The sequence below is a fragment of the Arvicanthis niloticus genome, chromosome 1 (assembly GCF_011762505.2).
Source record: "Arvicanthis niloticus isolate mArvNil1 chromosome 1, mArvNil1.pat.X, whole genome shotgun sequence".
Lineage (NCBI taxonomy): Eukaryota > Metazoa > Chordata > Mammalia > Rodentia > Muridae > Arvicanthis > Arvicanthis niloticus.
In genome coordinates this window covers 106,756,395-106,771,767 of record NC_047658.1, presented here as the reverse complement: position 1 = coordinate 106,771,767, position 15,373 = coordinate 106,756,395, and the positions used below count along the sequence as shown (strand labels likewise).

Below are 15,373 nucleotides of genomic sequence, written 5' to 3'. Positions count from 1 at the left end.
ACTCCAGTTATAAACATAGGCTGGTCTGAACCTGCCCATGTTCTGAGGGAGGGAGCTTGTTTCCTGCCTATCTTGCTCAAGGCCTAAACTTAGGTGGACAGGCCATTCTGTGCAGCGCTCCCAGACACCCAACTTTAGGTTTTGTTTCTTGGCCTATAATATCCACTTGAAGCGGCTGACAGGGAAGAAAGTGCTGTTCCCTCAGGATGGAGAAGGAAACAGAGCCTCCTCTGCAGGGAATGAAAATGGCCAGAGTGAAGACTGGTTTTGTTTAAACTATGGGTCTGAAGCATCAGTGTGCCCGTGTGAGAACCTAGCAAGAAGGAATAGCTTAGCTCTGTGCTCGGGCAACATTCTTTTCTTCCCTCCTTTGAAGAGGCTCTGGTTCTGAGGCATGTGTAGGACTCACAGGATCCACCAACAAGGACCAGAAAAAGGTTGTCCAGTTTTCCCAAGGCCAGTATCATCTCCCTCATGAGGCCCTTCCCTGGGTTTGCAGGTTCTTCCTTAACTTATTCTAGTTTCTTTGGGCTTTGGGAAACTCCAGGAATGACTCTAGTGTTTTAGCTCTGAACGCCCAGTCCTAAGAGAGAACAACCAGACACCCTGTTCTGCATGAAGACACCCTTTTGGGTAGCTCCTCTGTACCAAAGCCCCAAGGTCACCAACTTCAAACTTGGGCAGGCATGGGATAGGTGGGTTGGGAGAGTGGAAGTGGGGAGGGGGGATTGAGAGGCAGATGCTTTAGGCACACACTTCCTCGATGACTGTTTGGGGCTTGGTGCTGACTGCTCTGGACTCTTTTTTTTTTTTTTTTTTTGAATCTGCAGCCCGATGGGTCAGCCTGAAAAAAAAAAAGTGAGAAAAATGGACACAAAAGCGTTGGACACTTTTTCCATGGCTCAGCAATCTGTTAGCCTACTGAATCCTCTAACCTGGCCGTGGTTTGGAAACACTTGCTGTATGGCAAAGCCACCTGCTTCTGGGTCCGAAAGCTGTGGGGTGCTTGTTGTTATTTGTGCAAGTAGAGTTAGAGTAACCAGTGTCCTCCGGGGCTTTTGGTCAGGGTTGACCAAGCAGATGCCACTTCTGGGTGTGTACACCCAGAAGCTAAAGTAAGGCCACACCGAATGGGGCAGGCCGGAGAACTGCACCGCGGTCTAGTTTGAGTTTCAAGCTTGGAATCCCCTCATACTTAAGAGTCCGCTTGGGTTTTTCTGCAAGAGGCAAAGCCTGGTCGCCGCCCCTGCAAAGATATGCTGGGGCCCTGGGGACAAAGGAGATCAATTCCGGGGTCTCCCAGCAGCCAAGTGACGCCGCGGTCCTTGAAACGATTTTCACAGCCGGGGAAGCCAATTGTATTTTCCAGCTCATTAAGCGGCGCACAAAGCGCCTGGCGGCCGGCGGCGCGGATTCCCCAGGTCCCGCCCCGCCGGAGACGGCCGTGCTTTGTCCGTGCAGTGTACCGCCTGTTTATCCAGGCCCTTTGAACAGTGCCCTGCGCGGCAGGGCCGCCTGGGAGAATCCTGCCGAACCCGGAACAAAGCGCCCGCAGCCGCCGGGCAGTGATTAAAGGAGCCGTAGGCTCACAACATCTGGACGCCGCTGGGGGCGCGGCCGTCAGAGCATCGCGACAAAAATTCGGTTACAGACGCCAGCGAGGTGGCAGGGTGCGGAGGCCACAGGGACTCTCTCCATGTGGCTAGAAAGAGAGTCGAGGATCTTAGGGCGTGCTGGCTGATGGAGCTGCCTGTGGGAGGGACAAGCACTGTCCAACCCCCCCTTAGGGCTCCACAGTAGGGCTGGGAAGATGAGCTAGGGAGCTCCCTTGACAGTGAGAAGGCTGAATCGAAAGGGCGTCCTCTGACCCCTCGTCACCCTGCTCTGGGCTGACCTGCGGGGAACTGTTGGCGAGGGAAGGGAAGGACCGACAGCACCTAGAAAATCAGGAGTCTAGGATATCTCCAACTCAAGAGTTCTGTTTTCATCCTCACTTCTGACCACAAGCACCTTAACCCATAGGACTAACCAACCTCTTCCAGAATGCTACAGAAATGTCTGTGAACAGCGCCACCTCCCCTAGCCTGCAGCCTGGGAGCGCTCATGCCCTTCTGACTGCGGGTTTTGATGCTTACTATTGTGTCTGGGCATTGGTGGAGGGTTTAAGGTAGTCCTTTGTAGTCCCCGTGACTCTGCTCTTGAGAGTCAAGGAGTCAGAAGAACAATAGAGTTAAAAACCAACCTGGGGGCTATTGGTTATGGGAACTTTGGGGGTCCAGGAATGAGAGGATCTGTGCTGTCCATCACTCTAGGGGATGCATGTTCCTTCTCACCATCACTGGGAAAGGCAACACTGCTTCTCTCCAGGCAAGGGATCTCCTCTTGGGACAGCTCTCCAGGGATGTCCTCTTACCCTGTTACCCTAACCCTAGCCCCAAGGCCTCCTACTCATCAGGGTTTAGGGGTGGGACTGTCGTCTATTATGACCACAAATATGTCCTTGTTTCCATTTTCCAAACCCTGATTGCAATGTATTTGTTTTGCAGTGCCTCAAGAAACAACTTCTCTTTGAGCTTACAGACTCAAGAATAATCCTGATAATTTGCATCATCTGTGTGCAGGAACTGACCCAGCAAGAGTTAAACATCTGGAGTGGACACTGGAGCCCAAATAGCCCAAATGGACTCACAGGCCTGGCTGCACAGAAGCTAGAGTCACAGGGCACAAGCAAGTCTGCTCAACCTGTAACCCAAGTTCCAGGGACTAGATATCTGGGGAAACCATCTCTCCCATCCTGAAGTCTTTGGGGGGCTCGTCACACCTGCTGAGCTGGCATTGTGTAATCCATTCCCACCCCAGCACCAGGGAGATGGGAACAAATGTCTATTCACACCAAAAGGGGCATGGAGATGGGCACAGACAGACCAAAGGAACTACTTCAAACTACAGTTACTTAGAAGAGGAAAGGGTTACTTCCAAGAGTGTGGATGACTCAAAGGAAGATGCATCTTGAAATGCCTACCCCAGTACAGATGAAAACTCACAAAAGCTACATTTTTTTATAGCTCTCCGCACAACTTGCGGGCAGCTCTGACCCTTGAAGACTTTCCTCTTCCCAACAATTATTACTATTAATATGACAGTGCGGAATGTCGACACTCTGAATGAATCCCCTTTCTTGGCTTCTCACTATTCCTTGTCTCTTGGCATACTAGAGATGAATGGTCAAGTCTAGTTTGCTGGGGTTTCCAGAGCCTAGGTTTGACCCTATAAACTCCATAACACTAAAGACCCATTAACCAAACATGTGGCACTACCGGGAGGTTGTACACTCTCTGTAGGGGATGGGTCAAGGGGGAGGTATGCCCTTGAAGGAGGTGTCTTGGCTCTGACCACTTCACCCCTCTCCCTCTTTGCTCACACAGTGAGCAGCTTTGCTCCACCACATGCTGCCCACCATAATGTTCTGTCAGGCCCAGAAACAACAGGGACAAGTGGCTATGGTCTGAAACTTTGGAAGCCCTAGCCTGGGTATTTGTTCTAGTGACAGAAAGCTGAGCTAGACTGTAGGAAAGAGGTCTTTCCATAATGATTCCCAAGTCTGGCTGGGGTCTAAGGGCTTTGGGCAGAACATATAAGAGGGCCTGGCCTCATTTGGAGGACAATTGGCTCTGGTCAAGCACTGTTGCAGCTCTGTATGAAAATTAAAAGGAAGATCTGAAAGGACCAATGTACTTCAAAATGATGTGACTGCCCCAGAACAGAACTCAAGAATACAGAACTGGCCATGCTGGCACATGCATTTGATTGCAGCACAGGTAAAAGTGGGGGGTTTCTGGCAGTTCAAGGCCAGCCTGGCCTACACAGCAAAAGTAGTTTGAATAAAAATCCATCCCCATAGGCTTATATATTTGAATGTTTAGTCATCAGAAAGTGGCATTATTTGAAAAGGATCAGGAGGTGTGGCCTTGTTGGAGGAAATGTGTCACTGTGGGTGGGCTTTGTGGTTTCAAAAGCCTAGGCCAGGCTCCCTCTCGCCTCTCTCTCTCCTCTGCATCCTCTCTCTTTCTCTCTTTCTCTCTTTCTCTTATTCTCTCTCTGCTTACAGTTGAGGATGTAGTGCTTAGCTATTTCTCCAGCACCATGCAGGTCTTGCTGTCATGCTCCCTGCCATGATAACAATGAACTAAGCCCCTGAAATTATAAGCATGCTCAACTCAGTGTTTTCTTTTATCTCCAACCCAATGAGTTGCCTTGATAGTGGAGTCTCTTCATAGCAACAGAACAGTGACTAAGACACCAGCCAAGGCTACACAGAGAAATTTTTGTTACAAACAGAAAGAATGCAGACCAGACCTGAGAATATAATGTGAAGGCTCATGCTGCCAACTGTTATATATATATGTGTGTGTGTGTGTGTGTGTGTGTGTGTGTATACTTTTGCCCCTATAGAATGTGTTTAAAACACACAAAAAGGCAAAAGCTTTTTAATACTTTATAAAATAAACTGAAAAAATGTTTTAAAGAAAATGAATGGGGGCGAGGAGGTGTAATGTGGCAAGAAGGCTCACTGAATAAAGGCACTGCAACCCAAGGTTGTTCCTCAGAATGCATTCAAAGATGGGGGGAAAGAACTGACTCCACAAAATCCTCCTCTGACCTCCATGCCCTGGCAAATGCTAATTCCCAATCATACACACAATACTAGTAAATTAAGGGTTTGGTTTTTAAAGAATGGCAAGTGGTTGTTTTGTTTGTTTTTATTTATTTATTTTAAGATTTATTTCTTTATTTTTATAGGAGTAGACTATAGCCATCTGCAGACACACCAGAAGAGAGCATCAGATCCCATTTCAGATGGCTGTGAGCCACCATGTGGTTGCTGGGACTTGAACTCAGGACCTCTGAAAGAGCAGTCAGTGCTCTTAACCGATGAGCCATCTCTCTAGCCAGTAAACTATTTTTTTTTAATGAGTAAATGAGGAACTGGGCATGGTAGATTATGCCCTTAATCTAAGAACTTCAGAGGCAAAGGCAGGTTAAATGAATTTAACCTATGAATTTAAGGTCATCATGGTCTATGTAAAAAGAACTTGTCTCAAAAAAAAAAAAAAAAAAGCCAAATATGCAATAGTAGCACAATTGTTATGGGAATGATAAAATACTTTTTGATTGGATTTAAGGCCTACTCTATAAGATGAAACCCACATATGACACTGCTAATGTGGCCAAGAACCTGAGACATATACCTAGAGGGAGACCTACTATTATCATTCTGCTAAAGGAACATAGCAACAATATGCCTCCTAATGACATATCGCTATACCCATAGAAAACAACATCACTCAGCCTCACTGGAGAAGCATCTTCTTCCAGTAGATGTTAATTAACAAAGAGATCCACAATCTCTTTGTGCAGACACTGTGCAGAGACGGATTTCGGAGCATCCAGTCTTAAATAGAATCCCCTTTATCAAATCCCTCTATTCAAGGCTCAGGAATATATGCAGAAGAGGAGACAGGAAGACTGTAAGAACAGAAGTAGTGGATGACTCCAGGGCACTGTGTCTTCCAGACATAACCAGACTGATTCACAGAGGCTCTGACAACATGCACAAGACTGGTACAGGTCAAACCAGACAAAAATCCCAGCACTGAAAAGGGAAAGTAGACTTAAAGTACCATGCCTAACCAAGGAGCTATTTGCAGTTCATACCTGTTGGGAATAGGAATTCTCCAGTGGAGCATAACTAAATACATCCACCACACCGCAGGGCAGACCTCATGCCCAAGAGCAGTTGGCCAACACGCCAAGAGGAGTGTTGTGCTGGTTTTGTTTGGTATCAGCATTTTTTTCTCTTACTGATTTTATTTCAGTTTGTTTTGAGTTTTGGCTTTTGATGCTTTGTTGGTTTTCCTGGTTTTGCTTTGTTTTTGTTTTGTTTTGTTGAGAGAAAGAACATGAAGTTGGGTGAGTGAGGAGGTTGTGATCTGGGAGGAATTGACAGAGGGGATTTTTTTAATGCATTGTATGAACAAATTATATAATGAATAAATAAATAACAAGTGGATATAACCAGTAAATGAATTTGATAGCACGTCCTGAGGGGCTGTTCAGGTTCTTGCTGCTAACTGAAGTTCCTCATCGTGGAGTTTTTCATGAAAGTAGTGCCCATGTCTGATGCCTTTGCATATGTGTCACCATAGATCATCCTAGAGAGTAAATACCTTCTGGAACTATGTATTTCAAAATATCCTCTGAGTTAATATTTGAGATGTGCTACTTAGACTTTTATTTAAAATGCATAACTTCTCCAAGCTGCTACTCCCTATATGGAGTCAGAACAACAATGGATTTCTCACCTCTTAAAGAACACAAGCCTTAATAAGCATGACGAATTAAAACAATCACTTATAGATATACCAAAATGTCCAGTGCCCAACAGTGTGATTCACTCATCATATAACATTGAACAACAACAACAAAAAAAAAAAAATCCCGAGGTGCCAGATGCTGTGGCCAATGCCTTTAATCCCAGCACTCAGGAGGCAGAAGCAGGAAAATCTCTTTGAATCTCAGGTGAGTCTGGTCTACATAGTGAGTTTCAGGACAGCCAGAGATATGTAAAGAGACTGTGTCTCAAAACAAAACCAAAAATCGCAAAATCTTGCTTCTGTGCAGAAGCAAGAAAACATCCTTTAATAAACTTTGAACAAAAGTGACCCCAAACTAAAGGTGTATCCCCAGGCTCTACCCTTCAGGATGCACCAAACAGGCCCTACCCTGAAGACTCACAGCTATTATCAATCTCAGCCTCAGTAGGGAATGGACAGAGGTCTGGGTACCTCTGTCTTGTGCTGTGCCTCGATCCTTCACAGCCCTCCTTTGGTCCAGGGGGGAGCTGTGACCACCAGTGGCTCCATCTTGTTTTGCTCTTGTTTCCCTTTCTCACTCCCAAGAGTTTTCTTCAGCCCTGTGATCTCGTTTGCTTTTCATGATCCTTTCCATTGATCATGGAAATCAATTCTTAACCACAGAACCAACTCAACGCTGGGCGATTCTGACTTCAAGAGAATGTCTTACTAGGAATTTGCTACTTTCAGTTAACACCAGACCAGTAGACTTGGGGTCTGGGGAAAGTTTTACTCATCTTCGTTGCTCTTGATTCATAAGTATCTTCACTTCCCCAAGCTCTGAAATGGTGACTCAAGTCATCTGTCTGCTCTTTCCCAGGTTGTTGGCATCTTCAACAAATTCTTTGTTCCCCAACACTTATTTCTTAGAAATTTATTTTTCATGTGATGATCTTGCAAACCCAAGTTCATTATTATCCTATGGCTCACCTGTGCATTTCAGATCCTACTGTGCATTTCAGTTTTCCAAAGAGTTCCTGGTTACACCTGCTAGCTGCCCAAGCTCCTCTGAACTGATCTCTATCTTTCCAGAGTTCTGGGTAAAATACATCTACATATTTGGAGCAAAATTTCAACAATCTGTAAAGGAACTCTCCAACAAGTATGTTCTTAGGAACTGCATGGCCCTTGTTATGAAGTGGTACTGTCCAGGGCCACAACCAACAGCAACGACTTAGAAGGCATAGACTGCTAGTTTTCCACTAGACTTTTCCTTAGGGATTTGCAGGGTCTGGTAACCAAGGCTTTTGGAAGAAGTTGGAACAAATGACTCCACCCTGTAATGAGGCATGAGAGTCAGCTGCCTGGACATGGACTGCTCAGCAGTGGTCCCATTGTCCACAAACTGATGACTACATATGACTGGCTGCAAGGTAGTGGGAAGAAAAAAAAAACATGCAGGGTTGATTCCATCAAGGACTGAACACAAGTCACTGATGTCCGAAGAGGGCTGAGTCTTCAGTGGTGTGATGTCACTTCCATCATACAGATTGGAGCATCTGATGAAACTAATATGCATGCTGGACCATAGCATCATGCTTTCATTTCTGTCTGGGGCATGTGGAAGGAAGACATCTGTAATCCTGTCAAGTGCTAAAGGTGTCAGTACAACCCCTACAGCAAGCCCTTCCTCAGAAATCTCACCTCACTAGAAAGCCCTTCTGATCCATGCTATCTGCACTCATGCATTCTTTCTCTCCAAAGTCAGAATCCAGAGGAACCCCAACACAGGAAGAAAACTGCACCCTTGAAATGGTGAGAGTGTTTACCAAGAAGAGGAGTGGGGAACCTAGAGGGCTTGCCAACACTCCTGACACAGCTGGGATATAGCTGTGCTCAGACACCCTATTTATAAGTACTTATGTGTGCATACAGAACATACTTGCCAGGAAGTGTGGTGCCTACAGGTATCTCTATCCCTTCCACTGGCCAGAGACAAGGATGCCTCCCTGCGTAAATGGGATTTCAGTTCCCACATGAACTGAAATCCAACATCCACTACGCTGAAAAGATTCCTTCACATCCCACAGTTCCTATGCTGTAGCCCAGGTTTTTTTCTAGTCAGGTCATTTGTGTATGGTATGGAAGAGAGAGAACTACAAATCTCCTGTAGAACTGCAAAAATCCTGTGCTGTGCTGAGGTCTAGGTCTCCATATCTATTGGAAGAGATCCCTCTTCACCTTCCCTCCTTCCTACCTCTGTTCTGATTCTCTTTCTGCCTCTCTCCTGCCTCCTTTGCCTCCAAGCTGGTGCCAGTCTGGCTTGCACCAGGCAGAGCTGCTCAGAACTGACATCAGCATCCCTCTAGGAAGTGGGGGAGGGTGACAACTTCAGATCAGACTATACACTGGTTGGCAGGAAGGACTCTGCCCAATAGACCTGCTCCTGGCCCATGACCCTGTCCCTTTCCCTGGGCCAGACCTAAGCACAGACTCATGCTTCCTCCCCTCAGAGGCCACCTTCAGGAAATAGCTCAGGCCCAGGCAAATTGTTCTTTACTCCTTTTGTTTGTTTATCTTCTTTGTGCATTCCTGCCAGTGTTTTGATGATGCAATTATCATCAATCAACTCAGAGCATCTTTGTTACAATTAGAGAACAGCAGGCAAGTGTTGGTAACAGAATAGTGAGTATAGCTGCCTTCCAAGACAGCAGCAGCCTGGTCAGTCTGGGAATATAGGAAGAATTAAACAGCCGCTAGGCCTAGCTAGCCAGGAACCTTCTGCTAACTAACCTCTTTGAGCAGCTTCAAAATTTAGACGAAGAGAAACTTTTTAATTAATTTCTCTGGCTGAGCTCAACAATTAGACTGAGCCCCAAAGCAGTACTCTATTTAAGTACTTTTAACTGTCTAAAACAAGTTTATAGAGAGATTTATATTGCCAATTTTGTGCTCTAGGATATTAACCAGACTTTATGCCCTAAATCAATCTCCCGATGTATTCTAAAATCAAAGTCCTGGCTTCTTCTAACGATGCCACAGTTTGCTTTTCAACATAGAAGAACTTTTTTGTTTGGTTGATTGGTATTTTGTGTGTGTGTAGAGGCGGTGTTGTTTTGTTTTGTTTTAAAACCGAAAGAACCTTGAGATTTTGGGGAAAGTATTACCAGGAGCTAGGGACTCTATTTGGCCTCAGATCCACCCTTCCGACCGAAAGAATCCTTAGCTGGCTGGTTTTTTTCAAGCGCCTTCAAGAGGTTCCCACACTGCTTGCCTGGTCAGGGGAAGACTGTATCACCAGAGATCATCTCTGGTGGCCTTTTGTGAATCTGCATCAGCGATTCCCCGGGCAAATACAAGGCACCAGAAGACAATGCACCCAGCATCCAGTTGTTGACTCTCAGCGTTGAGCAGCCTGAGGTGCCTGCGTCATGGGCTAGTATCCTAACTTCTCCTAAGGCTCGTAAGAGATCTGTCTCCAGCATCTTCCCTTGACCTCCCCGCTCCGGAATCTTTCTAGCCCGTCCCTGGCCCAAGCTGGGACGCAAGTTCAGCCCTCAAAGTTGCCAATGGCCCAGAAAATGTTTGGAGGCTCCAGGAACCCAAAGAGAGACCAAAGCCAAACTAAAGACGCCACAACTCGACCTCAAGAGATGAGTAGCGGAGATGTCTTGGTCCCATTAGAACCCCAGGGTGCAGACTAAAAGACACACGAGCCAGGAACGCAGCAAGAACAGCCGGATGAGCCTCATTAAAAATCTCTGTAAGTAGGCACGAGCCCGTAGCTGCGCTCTGCCTAAGCGCTGAGGCTCACCGGGCCAGCAAGATCAAAAACTGATGCCTGGACGTGGCTACCCCACGTGCACTCGCGCGTAGTCCATTTCTCCACTCCAGAAGGCTGAGGTTATCTCTTTACCCAAGACTGAGAGCCCTCTCAGCCTTTCCCGCTGGAGGAGCTCGATAAGCGCTCTCACAGACGGCAGTAGATCCCGAAAGCCGTATGTGGGCATGACAATGCTATCCTAGGTCTGGGGCACTCAGTTCCCAGGCAGAGGCCCCGCCCCTCTCTGTCCGTCCCGCCCCCGAAAGCACTGAATCCAACCCTCAATGAGGCCCGCACATCGGCTGAAACAATCATTGGGTAGCGGTGCATGAAAGCAATGCCACCTTTTTATAGGTTGCGGAGGGGCTGGAGAGCTACTGAACCCAGGGTCCTGGCAAAATAAACGGCCACTGGGTCCCAAGTGTCCCAGCCGGGCGGCTAGCCCCGCACCCGCCATCCCATGCATGGCCCGGGCGACATTCGACATGAACGCGGCGGGGCTCGAAGCTCGCGGCGGGGTCCACATAGAGCACGGACCACTCCCCTTCAGCGTCGAGTCACTGTTGGAGGCTGAGAGCGTACGGGGCTCCGAATCTGGGGAGCTGGGGGAGGAGAGGCCTCCCGGCGCCTCGAAGCCTGGAGCCTGGCCCCCACCGGTCGTGCACTCATGCCCCCCACGTAAGTGCTCAGTCTCCGGGTCCCAGGCCCTGAAAACCGACTGTGCTGTCAAGGCTCGAAAGTCCAAGGTGGGTGGGGGGTATGCGCACTGTTGCTCAGAACTTAATTACAAGCCACTAACCGGCTCAGTCCAAGAGCAAAAATAACTGGCGGTGGGAGCCCAACATGGTGCACAAGCCCAACAGCCAGGTCCAGGTCTCTTCTTGGGCGAGGTCCGCAGCCCATAACAAACACCGTTAATGCTTTTCTGCTCCCTTTCTCTCACACTCCTGCATCCCTTGCACTGTTTGTATTTGCCCGCGACAGCTAACTGGTCTGTTTGGAGCCCTGGCCGCTACTCATTCTCGGTTATTGTACCTCCTCCAGCCCCAGTTTAACTCTTTCCAAATAGCCAGTCCCCAGTTTAATTGGGGTGCAAGATCATGGGTTGGGAGAGCAGACCTAAGTCTAGCCCCCCCCCCCTCCACTTCTCTGCCTCCTTGGTTTGCTTATCCACGTGGCTTTGGCTTTAGGGACCTCGTTACTCTGAGCGGAGCAGTCACGAAGCCACGGAATACCAACCTTCCTTTGTAAGGATGCAAGGTCGGTCGAAATAGGGATGTGCAGCCAGAGTTTGAGCTCTCGGCCCGTGCTTCTTTCTCCTTTCAGGTGCCCCCAGCCCTCCACCCTGCACCCTCCGCAAACACAAAACCAATCGCAAACCACGGACGCCCTTCACCACCGCGCAGCTGCTGGCGCTTGAGCACAAGTTTCACCAGAAGCAATACTTGTCCATTGCGGAGCGCGCCGAGTTCTCCAGCAGCTTGAGCCTCACTGAGACTCAAGTCAAGATCTGGTTTCAGAACCGCCGAGCCAAGGCCAAGCGGCTGCAGGAGGCTGAGATGGAGAAGCTGAAGCTGGCAGCCAAGCCACTACTGCCGGCGTTTGCCCTCCCCTTCCCACTGGGCACCCAGCTGCACAGCTCCGCGGCTACTTTCGGCGGCAACGCGGTTCCTGGGATCCTCGCTGGGCCGGTCGCGGCTTATGGCATGTACTACTTGTCTTAGACCGTGGAACCAAGTCCTAACCCCTTGGTTAGGCTCAGGGCTGCGCCACAGGTCCGCCCGCCGCTGATGCTCCTGGTAACTTCTGACCTTTCATTTTAGTTTTTTGTTTTTTGGGTTTTTTTCCCTGTTTATACGATGTTATACTTGATGACTGGAGCCTATTTATAGACATCTTACAAATATTTTAAACCTTCCTAAAACCATGTCCACACCAATCTGTTTTCTGAAAGAAAACACAACTTCATACAGTTCTTGAAACGGACAAAAACAGATCTTCCTATTTCGTACAAAGCAGTCGACAGAGTACTTCTGGGTTGGGTGTGCTCCCTGTATTCACGCTGCCCCTACACCGAGGACTTCAGAGAGGCTCGATTGAGCTGGCATAAGAAAACAAATTCCCTAAGAAGAAGTTAAAATAAAAATGAGATAATCGGACCGCTAGGAAGACACTTAGAACTTACTGTCTCTCCAACTAAATGTATGTTGTGACCAAACGGAAACTTTTACACGTTTTAGGTTTTACCCCTATTATTACTTTTTAGAGTATATGTCGTTCAAGGAGCTAGAGGCAAATGCTGAATGGACATGGGAGTAGGGGAGGTGATATACTGCTGGCGACACGCCCCAAAGTAAGGGTGGCTGCCAGGCAACTTCTTCTGAGCTTCGAAAAGAGCCTGCTGGGGAGGCCTGAGGGCTAAAGGCAGCAGGGACCAAACTCTAGCCTCTTGCCAGCAGGTGGTCAATCAATATAGAAAAGAACGTGAAGTTTGAGTGCCTCAGACCTCTGTTGTTGGTGCAGTAGGAGGTGAGGCCTGCGGAAGGTCCCAAAAGAGTTACTGTGAGTGCCAGCTGCCCCTGTAATCCTTAGAAATTATGGGCCTTAGAAAAATGGTGGACTTGTTTAGGTATCCGGACTTGTACCTTTATTCTACCTTTATTTGAGGAAAGAAAACAGACTATCTGAGCTATTCTGTCCCGTTGCCCCTGATGGATTCTCAATCCTATTATGCAAGATTGAGGACCTTTGGGTACCTGACAATGGGCACTGATAAAACCTGTGGCTGTTTCCACAGTAAGCTTTTGCTACAATCTGGAGACTTTAGTTGGGATGTGTTGAGGGTTCACAAAGGTCTCCTGGAGTCACAGCCCAGTACCATTGACAAGCCCCTTCTTCCAGCTTTCAAGCTGGAAAGAAAGAATCTGGTTGTAGAGGTCTGCTGGTTGTGTGTTCACAAGGACCAGGAATTTCACATTGATGGATGGTCCTGGGTTAGGATGTTCTGGTTGGGAAGAGGGGAAAGACTGGGCTATGCTAAGCAGCCCAGGCCAACTCCAGGAAAACTGCTGTCCCATGACCTTCACTGGTCCATCTGCTCTGAATAAAGCAGAAAAGAGAATATTGCATGGAATTGCCTATTGATATGACTCTCCTGCCCTATGTCTCTCGGAAAAATGGAAACTAGATAGGTTTTGTTTTGAGACAAAAATACTACATAGCACTAACTGACCCAGGACTTGCTATTCTACAAGGATGGCCTTAGACTCAAAAAGGTTCACTTGCCTTTGTCTCCCAAGTGCTGGAGTATAGTAAAGACATACTACAATGCCCAGCTATGTGATTTTTTTTTTAAGTTAAATGACTCAGTTTTAGGATGTAGAGAGTGAAGAATAGCTGCAAGGGAGTGTAGCTGTCTCTCTCAGGTGCTCATACAAAATCCCTCTGCCTAGGCTGTTTAAACTTCAGCTTACACCTACTGCCACTCTCAAGAGGTCAGACCCCTCGCTTGGTGTGCAAATACTGAAGTGCAGAGGACCCAGTACTTGGGTCCTGAGATCCCACCCACCAGTTCTGCTTCTTGTATGTTCTGGTTGACCTGGGACTACTTGTGTAGTCCAGGTTAGCTCCAGACTCAAAGCAATTCTCTTATCTCAGCCTGCCAACTCCTAAGATTACAGACATGAGCCGCCATACTCAGTCAAGCTTCTGCCTCTTAAGTCTCAGGATTGCTTTGGTTCTGTTCTCAACTCTGAGGTACCTGATGGCATTGGCCAAACCACAAGCATGTACAATCATGGCCAGTGTGTTGACAATCCTAAAACCAGAGGAAAATGAAAATCGAGTGCACATTTCAGGAAAGCAGAGTGTGTGCCACCCTACTGCCTCATAGTGGCTCTATATCTCTGTAGCAGATCTGTATCTGATGACCAAGAGCATGTGATGGCATGGGCCACCAAATTCTGATCAGAAACTGCTGGTCAGCTGAATGGTCAGGTTGTTAGTTTGTCTCTCTGACCCAAAATACCCAGACAGAAATATTCTCCTCAGATCCTTCCACTGAGCCAGTCCAATTGTGCAACTGGTTCCTAGAGTTTTCCCCACAGGGTGGGCATTGCCCTGGTAGTCTAGCAGGTACGATGTATCCATACCTTCAAGTCACACCAATAGATGCTCTTCCTGTCAGCAGTGTTTGCCTTTGGGCCAAGGTTGAGGCACACCTGTCAAGACTGACACTTTTCTGAAGGGAGCTGCTTACAAACTTTATTGCAGGACTCAGGTCCCTAATAGTCTCAGCTAGGACCTGCAGCTGTGCATACCCACCAATCAAATCCCAAATTCAGATAGTGTCTTTGCGATGGGAGTCTTCAAAAGCCAGTAGAGGGCTAGAGCCAGTTGTGAAAGGATTTGGTCATTGTTCAAATGCAGATCCCTGAGCCTCTGCCATTCAGCATCTTATAGATGGTCTTCTGAATCCCAGAGTCCTGGCTTCCAATCTAAACCCTTTTAGCTGCCAATTCTGGACCATTGAGGGTGCATTTGGAGACCCTGCCCTGTGCTTGGAAACTTGTATCAGCGAGGCCACTAGACTAAGTAGCTTAAAAGCTATTAGGGTGGACCATCTCTCTCTGGGCATGAAATAGGCAGGACAAGAAATAGGCAAGTAGTGAAACAGTATAGACCACAGGTGACATCTGGCAGAGCCTAAGTACAGAGGAATGGACTGTGACTTACCCATCAAGCATAAGTGTCTCATCTATCCCATTATGGAGACTTGATGGATAAGTTGGGTGAGTATGGGTGGCCAGAGTACTGCCTGAGTTCTGGGAAACAGCCCTGAGGTCCTTAAGACCAGGATCACCTCCAGGGAGGGAACCAGGGCTCATGCACCTACTAACTTCTAAACAGAGTTGGGGCTGGCTACCCCTATCAGCTTTGTCACCTTTGGGTATGAGTCTGGGGGCTGGTCTAAGTTCTCCAACATAGTGACCTGAGGGCATGTGTACTGTGCTGTGGACCACTCAGAAGGTAGAGTCTGGTCAGTGCTCTTGGTGTTTCTTAAGATCCTGGATGATGTAGGAGATCTAGGGGGCAGCACCTCCTCTTAGGTATTTCTGTACAGATGACACACAATAGACAAAGGTCATAAGGCAGGCATTTAAGGACAATGTCATCTCTTATTCGAGGAATGGTGAGA

At 47.7% G+C, this 15,373-nt stretch overlaps 1 protein-coding gene across 2 annotated transcripts; it reads left to right on the top strand.

Moving 5' to 3' along the window:
- Positions 1 to 10,516: 10,516 nt before the first annotated feature.
- Positions 10,517 to 13,244, top strand: LOC117721992 (homeobox protein MSX-3). Of its 2 annotated transcripts, none has more exons than XM_034520901.2 (2): positions 10,517 to 10,854; positions 11,503 to 13,244. In XM_034520901.2, the coding sequence occupies exons 1-2, from the start codon at positions 10,641 to 10,643 to the stop codon at positions 11,898 to 11,900; spliced, it is 612 nt and encodes a 203-aa protein (XP_034376792.1). In that variant the 5' UTR covers positions 10,517 to 10,640; the 3' UTR covers positions 11,901 to 13,244. The 2 variants fall into 2 exon arrangements, with proteins under 2 accessions (XP_034376792.1, XP_034376802.1); XM_034520911.2 differs by having other exon boundaries at positions 10,577 to 10,922; positions 11,503 to 11,736.
- Positions 13,245 to 15,373: the final 2,129 nt, after the last annotated feature.